The 11,228-nt window shown below is 46.1% G+C and overlaps 1 protein-coding gene across 1 annotated transcript in view; it reads right to left on the bottom strand.

The window, feature by feature from the left end:
• Window positions 1-6,718: 6,718 nt before the first annotated feature.
• Window positions 6,719-11,228, bottom strand: part of LOC145354239 (spondin-2-like) — a 37,738-nt gene continuing 33,228 nt past the window's right edge. Inside the window, exon 5 of the mRNA XM_080205319.1 lies at window positions 6,719-6,858. Coding sequence (XP_080061445.1) covers window positions 6,749-6,858 — 110 coding nt within the window. The 3' untranslated portion in view covers window positions 6,719-6,748. The remainder of the gene's footprint in view (window positions 6,859-11,228) is intronic.

Genomic DNA, 11,228 nt, shown 5'->3' with positions numbered 1-11,228 from the left:
AAACTCATGGCCTGTACCTCCCTCTGAGACTGGATCCTGAACTTCCTAACTCACAGACCACAATTAGCAAGGGTAGGCAACAACACCTCCTCCACGATCATCCTCAACACCAGTGACCCACAAGGCTGTGCCCTCAGTCCCCTACTATACTCGTTATACACCTATGACAGTGTGGCCAAATTCCCCTCCAACTCAATTTTCAAATTTGCTGATGACACCACCGTAGTGGGTCGGATCTTAAACAATGACGAGACAGAGTACAAGAATGAGGTAGAGAATCTGTTGATCTAGTGCAACGACAATGGTCTCCGTTCAATGTCAACAAAATGAAGGAGATAGTCATCGACTTCAAGAAGCGTAGTGGAGAACATGCCCCTGTCTACATCAATGTGACAAAGTAGAAATGCTTCAAATTTTTAGGTGTCCAGATTACCAACAACCTGTCCCAGTCCCCCCCCATGCTGACACTATAGTTAAGAAAGCCCGCCAACACTTCCAGTTTCTCAGAAGACTAAGGACATTTGGCATGTCTGCTATGACTCTCACCAACCTTTACAGATGCACCATCGAAAAGATTCTTCCTGGTTGTATCACAGCTTGGCATGGCTCCTGCTCTGTCCAAGACCGCAAGAAACTACAAAGGGTCGTGCACAAAGTCCATCACTCAAACCAGCTCTCACCCAGTGACATTGGGCAGTACAGTGGCACAGTGTTAGCACTGCTGCCTCACACTAGGGACCCAGTTTTGATTCCCGGCTTGGATCACTGTCTGTGTGGAGTTTGCACATTCTCTCCATGTCTACATGGGTTTCCTCCATGTGCTCTAGTTTCTTTCCACAATGTGCATATAGGTGGATTGGCCATGTTAAATTGCCCCTTAGTGTCAGGGGGACTAGCGAGGGTAAAATGCATGGGCTTACAGGGATAGGGCCTGCGATAGCGGTCGGTGTGGACTCGATGGGCCTCCTTCAGCACTCTCGGGATTCTATGATTCTACACTTTCCGATGCCTTGGAAAAGCAGCCAGCATAATTAACCTCACGCAGACCGGATATATTCTCTTCCGCCTTCTTCCGTCAGGAAAAAGATACAAAATCTGAGGACACATAACCAACCGACTCAAGAACAGCTGCCTTCAGATTTTTGAATGAATCTATCTTGCATTAAGTTGATCTTTTTCTACACCCTAGCTACGACTGTAATACTATATTCTGCAGCCTCTCCTTTTCTTCTCTATGAACAGTATGCCTCCTCTGTATAGAGCGCCATAAACAATACTTTACACTGTATACATGTGACAATAATAAGTCAAATCAAATCAAATCAAACTTCATGGGGTCCAAAGTCAATGCCCAATGCTCCCAGGGCCATACCCTCTGGGCTGTGCCTCCACCCACGATTGGTCTATCATGCCAGTAGGAGGAAGGCACCCCCAGGGATGATGATGAAGTAGTCGGGGACTTTGGCTGAAAGCGAAAGGTGTGATTATATCAACATGACAATGCCAGGTTGTTTCTCGACTAGTCTGAGGTCCAGTCCTCCCAATTTGGAGACAAATCACTAGGTGCTGGTGAGGTGGTTGTTGTGGAGTTAGGCTGAGTGCACAATTGTTGTGTCCAATGCACATAGATCAATGCTTGGGTGGTTAGTCTGGGTTTATCGTTCTCTTTGCTTTGCTCGGCCATTTCAGAGGGGCAGCTGAGAGTCAATGTGGGTCTGGTCAGGCCAAACTAGGTTTGGGCAGAAGATTTATTTCCTTGAAGGACATTAGCGAATAGTGAATCTATCACTCATCGTATCACAAGCAGCTCATTAAACATTGGGCTGTAAGATAAACAAATCACAATCCAACATTTTTCAGACAGATTTGAATTCAGGCATTTCAGTTACAAGCTGCTGCAAGCTCCTCACTATTTGAGGGTTATTGCCCGTGAAAACACACAATCCTCTATTCAGCTTTGGATGCCAAGGTGTTTGTTTCTCTGACTAATATTGATTGGGGAGTATTTTCCATTTGAAAGCGTGATTATTCCTTTCTCGCCTCACTGTAGGGTCAATTCGAAAGGTGGACAATAGCCCTAATTAAAATCGCTCAACACTGGTTAACTAAATGGACAAACCTCACCTGGTGAGTAGTTGACAATCTGTCATACACTGTACAGTCATAACTCTCGTTGAACAATATCCGTCAAACAGCACTGCAGGATATCACATTCGGTGTTTCCCAGTCATGGGCAGATGTAACATCAATGGCAGAACTGTGCATATAAGCGAGGAAGCAAGTGCTTGGAAACTGGTAATGTTATTGATAATGCCACGGTCCTGTGGGGAACACTCTGCTCTCCTCTGAGTCAGAAGGATTCATGCCCCACCCCAGATTAAATCTAGGCTGACACTCCATTGCACTATTAGGGTCCTGCGCTGTCAGAGGTGGGGTGTTTTTTTGGATGAGGTGTTAAATCGAGACTTTGGAGAGGCTCAAGAACAGCTGTCAGACTGCTGAACGGACCCACCTCACATTAAGTTGATCTTTCTCTACACCCTAGCTATGAATGTAACACTACATTCTACACTCTCTCCTTCCCTTCTCTATAAACGGTATACTTTGTCTGCATAGTGCGCAAGAAACAATACTTTTCACTGTATGCTAATACATGGGACAATAATAAACCAAATCAAATCAAATCAAATCCTCCAGGTGGAAAGTGACTCAAGATGGGAAGGTATGTCTTACCAGGTGTCTTGGTTCAATCTCTCAATCAACATCAGTAAAAAGCAGCTGATCTGGTAACTGGACACAGATGAACTCCTGAACTGAAATGATACTTCATTCTGATACTGCAATATTGCTTCATTGGCTGTTAAGCTTCTTAGGAAAGCCCTGAAATTTGTCAGAGGCGCTACATTAATGAAAGTATTGTCTTTGGATCTGGTAGTTGTCATTTTGTATCTTTTGTGAGGTTCCCGCTTGTTAATCTTTGGAGATTTTGCTCAGAAATGAGCTGGACCCGAAGTAATGAATTCGGTCTCCTGCAAACAACTGCAAGTCTGATCCTCCCCTTGCCCTGTGCGTGTGAGGGTGCATTCTCTCTCTGAGTGTGAGGGTGCATTCTCTTGTATCTGTGAGGGTACATTCTGTATGTGTGTAAGGGTGCATTCTCTCTCTGACTGTGAGGGTGCATTCACTGCGTGTCTGTAGGGTGGATTCTGTGCGTGTGTGTGTGTGTGAGGGTGCATTCTCTCTCTCTGTGAATGTGAGGGTGCATTCTCTCTCTGTGTGAGGGTGCATTCTCTGTGTGTGTGTGTGAGGGTGCATTCTCTGTGTGTGTGTGTAAGGGTGCATTCTCTGTGTGTGTGTGTGAGGGTGCATTCTCTGTGTGTGTGTGTGAGGGTCCACTCTGTGAGTGTGTGGATGCATTCTCCCGATCCCCCTGTGACCATTCATGTGACTGGAATATGAGTGGGCCTCGTTTTGCCCCTTCTGAATAACAGTTGCTGCAATTTAATAGTTTAATTGTTTTTTTTTACACACACATGCCCTGGAGTACTAAGGGCACTAGAATAGGGGCACTTTCTCTGCGTGTCGGCGTGGGTTTCCCCCAGGTGCTCCAGTTTCCTCCCACACTCCAAAGATGCACCGGTTAGGTTGACTGGCAACACGGTAGCACAGTGGTTAGCACTGCTGCTTCACAGTGCTAGAGACATGGGTTTGATTCCCGGCTTGGGGTCACTGTCTGTGTGGAGTTTGCACATTCTCCCTGTGTCTGCGTGGGTTTCCTCCGGGTGCTCTGGTTTCCTCCCACAGTCTGAAAGACGTACTGGTTCGGTGCGTTGGCCTGGACTGTGGTCTCTAGGGGAATTTAACAGTAACTTCATTGCAATGTTAATGTAAGCCTTACTTGTGACTAATAAATAAGCTTTTAACTTTAAATTGCCCCTCAGTGTCAGGGGGATTAGCAGGGTAAATGTGCGTGGATATGGGAATAAGGCCTGGGTGGGATTAGTCAGTACAGACTTGATGGGTGGACTGGCTTCCTTCTGTACTGTAGGGATTCCATGATTCTATGAATAAAGCTCCCAGTAATTTAGTGTACACTGAACAATCAGGTCGACAGCAGACAATTCGTTATATAGCACACTGCTGCTGCAACTTGCACAGTTCAGCCCATGTCAAATCCTCACTGTGGTGTGTTAATGTTCTCACCTTCCACTCAACCCTCACCCCTCCAAACATCCATTTCGGTAGGAATAACAACAGAATGGACTATTATTTAAATGGTATAGCTATAGATAGTCTAAGTGAGTGGGCAACGGTCTGGCCCTATCCCACAACCCCACACATTTACCCTGCTAATTCCTCTAACCTACACATCCCAGGGGCACTAAGGGACAATTTAGCCTGGCCGATAAACCTAACCACATCTTTGGACCGTAGGAGAAAACAGGAGCACCTAAAGGAAACCGACACAGACATGGGGAGAATGTGCAAACTCAACATAGACAGTGACCCAAGCCAGGAATCGAACCCTGAAGCTGTGAGACAGCAGTGCTAACCACTGTGGCACCCAAGTTGATCGTTATTGAATGACATCTTCAATTCTTCATTAAGAGGGAAATTCCAAGTGTTCCTGAGGCTGAAGTAGTCGGAAAGATGGTTTACCTGGAGTCACTGATTGTCTGCTGGTGAGGCAAACGGTTAAGCAATTGATGCTTAGGTTTTTCAGTAAACACCTATCAGTACTCTGGTTCGAGTGCAACCTTTGTCGAATAGCACAAATTGATGTTGGAATGATAGTCTTCCCATTATTTAAGTTTTTTGAGGCTATTTTTTGCTACTAAATTGCAATCGTGATCAGTGGAATTAACTTCAGTTACAAGCTGGCACATTGTTCCCGTGCTCACACTCCCAAATATTGCAAGTGAATTACAATCCATTCGTCCAGAGACCCAACTGTGAATCCATTGTCTTTTTGCCATTTTTGATTTGATTTATTAATGTCACATGTATCAGTATACAGTGAAAAGTATTGTTTCTTGCACGCTATGCAGACAAAGCATACCATTCACAGAGAAGGAAATGAGAGAGTGCATAATGTAGTGTTACAGTCATAGCCAGGATGTAGAGAAAGATCAGTTTAATGCGAGGTAAGTCCATTCAAAAGTCTGACAGCAGCAGGGGAGAAGCTGTCCTTGAGTCGGTTGGTACGTGACCTCAGATTTTTGTCTCTTTTTCCTGACGGAAGAAGGTGAAGAGAGAATGTCCGGGATGCGTGGAGTCCTTAATTATGCTGGTTGTTTTGCTGAGGCAGCGGGAAGTGTAGATAGAGTCAATGGATGGGAGGCTGGTTTGTGTGATGGATTGGGCTACATTCACGACCTTTTATAGTTCCTTGCGGTCTTGGGTAGAGCAGGAGCCCATACTAAGCTGTGATACCACCAGAAAGAATGCTTTCTATGGTGCACCTGTAAAAGTTGGTGAGAGTCATAGCTGACATGCCAAATTTCCTTAGCCTTCTGAGAAAGTGGAGGCATTGGTGGACTTTCTTGATTATAGTGTCGGCATGGGGAGACCAGGACAGATTGTTGACGATCTGGACACCTAAAAATTTGAAGCTCTCGACCCTTCCTACTTCGCCCCCATTGATGTAGACAGGGGCATGTTCTCCTTTACACTTCCTGAAGTCGATGACAACCTCCTTCGATTTGTTGACATTAAGGGAGAGATTATTGTTGCTGCACCAGCTCACCAGATTCTCTATCTCATTCCTCTATTCTGTTTCGTCATTGTTTGATGTCTGACCCACTACAATCGAATTGGAGAGGAATTGTGTGAAGAGCTTTCTGAGCTCAGCCCTACATTCAGCAGTTAGCCCCGTGTCCCCTTGTTCCATGCTGAGAGTTTAGTTTAAAGCATTGCTCTGGATTTCTCTTTTCCACTTGTTAACTGTCTATAGGCCTCCACTTACCTCTCAGGAGCTTCCAGAGGGCACAGGTTCTTCCAGTCCGTCCTGATCACTGAACTATGAGGATGCAGCCTCGTAGCTCTTGCCTGACCTACATTGGTGACTAGAATTGAGTGCAGCTTGGTCTTGTTGAGAAAAGCTATACCATGGGAGTGCAAACTTATGGGTGAATTTTCTCGTCCCGCCCACCACAGAAATTGAAACGGGCGAAGGGTGACCATGGACCTCGTGCAGGATTTTCTGGTTTCAGGGTGAGCGTGGCCAGAAAATCCTGCCCAAAACTCTACAATATATCCAAAGCCTGTGTCTCTGATATTATCATAGAATCCCTACAGTGCAGAAGGAGACCATTTGGCCCATCGAGCCTGCACCGACAACAATCCCACCCAGGCCCTATTCCCGTAATCCCACATATTTACAGTCCTAATCTCCCCCCCAACATGAAGGGTCAATTTAACACGGTCAATCAACCTAACACGCACATCTTTGGACTGTGGGAGGGAACCGGAGCACCCGGAGGAAGCCCATGCGGACATGGGGAGAATGTGCGAGCTCTACACAGACCGTCATCTGAGGCCGGAATTGAACCTGGGTCCCTGGCTCTGTGAGAGAGCAGTGCTAACCATTGTGACACCGTGCCGCGCCCACATGCTCCACATTTTTCAAGTTAACCGAAATCACACTCTACACGCAAATGCTTAACAAACAACTTTAATTATTTTCATCGTCTAGTTCATCAGAACCAGTATGGGGAGACTGAAGACTTCAGCAAATCGGGGAAATTCTTTATCCATCCTCTTCTGTTGCTGTGGTTGAGGTTAGGTTAGTGAAGGCCTGATCAGTAGAAGCATTTGGAAGTTCAATGGACTTAGCCTCTGAGATCTCCTGGCTTCCATCTGCAGGTGAGGGAGAGAGAGAAATATAAATATAATTAATTGTCATGTGAGCTGGAATAACCTCAGGGAAAACAGTGATGTAGTGATAAAGTCATTGGGCTTGTAATCCAGCGACCCAGGCTAATAAAACTCATAAACCTGCATTATAAAGGCATTTACACTGAAGCTGGTTCACTAATGCTCCTTAGGGAAGGAAATCCTTCTACATTGTGGCTTACTCTAACTGCTGTCTGCAATGGCACTCAGTTCAAATGGACAATTAGAATGGGCAGCAACAAATGCTGGCCCTGTCAGTAACACCTTCTTCCCATGAAAGAATTGAAAATGCTTTAAAGCAATAAACGGCCCTCAAATTTGAGTCATCTGTTACTGATATCCACGGGTGAAAGTACCTTCTAGTTTGGAACTGGTCTCGACAGATGTAACAAGGGAAAAGGTCATTTCCAGTTCGTTGCTTTTAATGAAATAAATGGCAGTTGATTGGATATTAGTCACAGTGAAAATTACTACTCCCGCAATCTGTCTGAAACTGCACAATCTATTGTGAATTATTATACAGTTAATGTCACACAGGGTTAGCATCTGGCCTGCTGTGAAGGATTTACACCATGTTGCACTCAAAATGGACTCATACCATACCTCGCTACAAAAATTACCCCAGGCCATTGTTGACGAGACTTGCAAAGTTCAGATAGTTCAAGGGTTGAATTTTGCCAGTGCACAGAATATGTTTTGCAGAATCATAGAATACAACATAGGAGGAGGCTGGTCAGCGCATCAAGTCTATAAAAGCTTTATTAATCCACTTAGTGCCATTCTTCCATTGCTTCCCCATATCCCCGCAGTATTTTCTCCTCCAAGTATTTATCCAGCTTCCTTCTGCGGCCTTTTATTAAATGTGTTTCCCCCCAGCCTATTAATCATTGCACTCCAAATCCTAACCACTTACTATGTAAAAATGTTTCCCTTGCCTGCTCTTGTATTAGATTGTTATCTGAAAAGGAAGAATGTGCAGGGTTACAGGGAAAAGGTGAGGGAATTGCTACTAGATGTGTTGCTCGTTCAAAGAGTTGGTGCAGACACAATGAGCCAAATGGCTTCTCTCTGCTGGTTTAATGCTGCATGGTGGGAGCGATGCTGGTAGATTCACAGAGTATATCTACAAACTACTTCAAATTTACAGTTTCATACATTTTTAGTCATTTTAGTTTTGATTGTCCTTGCTTATCTAATATTACTATTTAGTTCCCAGGTCCTAAAGTAAAGTAAACAAGGTCAACAGTCACTGCAGTAAAAGATAAATGTTTATTAAAAACTCTATTTTTCTTCCCCTGAAAATTCAATGGGTCAATGCATTGCCCATAAGGAATCTAAACCTGAAGACCAGAGTCATCCTGTTTCAATCTCAATCCTTGATCATGGAATCCTACAGTGCAGAAGGAGGCCATTTGGCCCATCGAGTCTGCACCGACTACAATCCCACCCACGCCCCATCTCCATAACCCCATGCATTTACCCTAGCTAGTCCCCCTGGCACTAAAGGGCAATTTAGCACAGCCAATCCACCTAGCCCACACATCTTTGGAGTGTGGGAGGAAACCGGAGCACCTGGAAGAAACCCGTACAGACATGGGGAGAATGTGCAAGTTCCCCATAGACAGTGACCCGAGGGTGGAATTGAACCCGAGTCCCTGGCATTGTGAGGCAGCAGTGCTAACCACTGTCCCAACCCAAGCTTGGGGCTTCAGATCCCCATGGTTCCTACTCTCCATTACTATTAACTGATCCCTGCTAGAAGTGCAATTGTACAGATATTGATTGAGAATTGACTATGTGCCTTTATGGTTGAACACTTGATTTTATTCACCAGCTAAACTTGTGCATAAAGAATAGCTATTTGGTTATAGTTGATGAGGCTGGTAGAACCAGAATTTGGTGGGGTCATAGAAGTAAACCTCTGGAGTGATATGAAACAAAGTTTGGTTATGTAAGTCTCAACATGGCAGCCATGGCTCAATGGGTAGCCCTCTCACATTTGACTCAGAAGATTGTGGGTTCAAATCTAGCTCCAGAGAGTTGAGAACAAGAGTTAGGCTGGCACTCTGGTGCAGTGTAAAGGAGTGCTGCACAGTAAAAAGGGTTGTCTCTCTGATGAGATATTAAAATGAGGCCCCATCTGCCCTTCCAGATGAATGTCATTGGCAGGGGAATTTTCCCCATAGAGCATGCCAATATGGATCCTGCAACCAACAGATGATCTGGTTATTATCATATTGAAGGAATTTCATAGAATCATAGAACCCTACAGTGCAGAAAGAGGCCCTTCGAGTCTGCACCAGGCCCTACCAGTTTAAAATAAGTTGAAAGCACTTTGTTCTTTGTAGAACTGTTTAAAGCATTTACTTATTGTATTTACTGCTTTAAGAATTGTGAGGGAGTGATTATCAGGCAGTTGTGGCCCATCAGCTTTAAATCAGCGCCAAGTTTAAAAGGAGGCCTGGTGTAGATAGCGGGCAGCGGAGTGAGAGGGAAGCAGAGTGAGCTATTAGGGCTTAATATCAAAAAGGGCTTGGAGGAAAAAAGGCCAGGTGGAAAGAACAAGGAAAAAAAAAAATTTTTTTTTCAAAACTACTACAGCAAAAAACAAGGAAAAAATTTTTTTTCCCACAACAAACTATATTGAATAATGGAGGGGCATGTGATGTGCGGTTCCTGTATGATGTGGGAACTGGTGGACCCCAGGGTCCTTCCCAGTGGCCATGTCTGCAGTAAGTGCAGGTTGCTGGAGGAGCTCCAGCTCAAGGTGGATGAGCTGGCCTCTGAGCTACAGACACTGAGGCTCATCAGGGGGAGAGAGGGTGTCATTGTCAGTGGGGTGCAAGTGACATCCACCCCCGCTAGACTGGCTAAATCTAAGGGTCAGGAACAAAAGGGGGCTGCTGGGAGGAGGAAGGGGGGTGAGGAGCGGAGGCCTCAGCCTCTTAATCTGCATAACAGGTTTGAGGTTCTTGCTTCCAGTCTGGAAGAGGACGAGGCAGGTGAGGTTGGTGAGCAAACTGCACACGGTACAGTGATGCAGCAGGACATAGGCAAAGAGAAGGGGAAAAGGAACGTAGTAGTGATTGGAGATAGTGGGGTGAAGGGTATTGACACTGTCCTTTGTCACAATGACAAAGTGCACAGAAGGGTGTGTTGTCTGCCTGGTGCTCGGGTACAGGATGTCGCAGCTGGGCTGCAGAGGAATCTGGAGTGGGAGGGTGAGAACCCGGTTGTGGTGGTACATGTGGGTGCCAGCGACGTAGGCAAAGTGCGGACTGAGGATCTGGGGAGGGAGTATGAGAAGCTGGGAATGGAATTAAAAAGTAGAACCGACAAGGTGGTCTTCTCTGGGCTACTGCCTGAACCGAGTGCAGACGGGCGTAGGGTTGACAGGATAAAGGAAGTGAATGGGTGGCTCAGAGATTGGTGTGGGAGGAATGGGATCGAATTTATGGGGCATTGGCACCAGTATTGGGGTAGGTGGGACTTGTTCGGGCGGGATGGGGTTGGTCTGAATCGTGCTGGGACCAGAGTGCTGGCGAATCGAGTAAAGAGGACTGTAGACAGGGCTTTAAACTAATTAGGGGGGGGGAGGGTGCGAGGGTAGGTGATGTTAGGAGGTCTACAGTTAAGGATAGGGTACAGGTAAGGGAAGAGGCTGAGGATGTCCCAAGTGGTGGCGTTACGGCAAATAGGGTCCAGAAGAAGGCTGGGATGAAAGCGCTTTATCTGAATGCACGAAGCATTCGGAATAAAGTGGATGAGCTGGTGGCGCAGATCGACACAAATGGATACGATCTGGTGGCCATTACAGAGACGTGGCTGCAAGGTGACAGGGACTGGGAGATGAATGTACAGGGCTATCAAGTGTTTAGGAAGGATAGGCAGGAGGAAAGAGGGGGTGGCGTAGCTCTGCTGATTAAGGACAGCATCAAGGTGGTAGCAAGGGATGATATCGGAGCCAAAGAGCAGAAAGTGGAATCGTTGTGGGTGGAGATTAGGAACAGCAAAGGGAGGAAGACGCTGGTGGGTGTCGTCTATAGGCCCCCGAATAATGATCTGGAGGTGGGGCGGGCTGTTAACGCGCAAATAAGTGCGGCGTGCAGGAATGGGACGGCAGTAGTTATGGGGGATTTCAATCTGCATATTGATTGGTCGACCCATGTTGGACGAGGTGGGCTCGAGGAGGAGTTCTTGGAATGCTGCCGGGATAGTTTCCTGGAACAGTGTGTGTTGGAGCCGACGAGGGAGCGAGCTATCTTGGATCTGGTGCTATGTAATGAGGCGGGTAGAATTAGGGACCTTGAGGTGAAGGATCCTCTTGGAGAGAG

This window comes from Carcharhinus amblyrhynchos, chromosome 17 (genome assembly GCF_965287045.1).
Source record: "Carcharhinus amblyrhynchos chromosome 17, sCarAmb.v2.hapA, whole genome shotgun sequence".
In the NCBI taxonomy this organism is placed as follows: Eukaryota; Metazoa; Chordata; class Chondrichthyes; order Carcharhiniformes; family Carcharhinidae; genus Carcharhinus; species Carcharhinus amblyrhynchos.
This window is presented reverse-complemented; position numbering and strand designations above follow the sequence as displayed.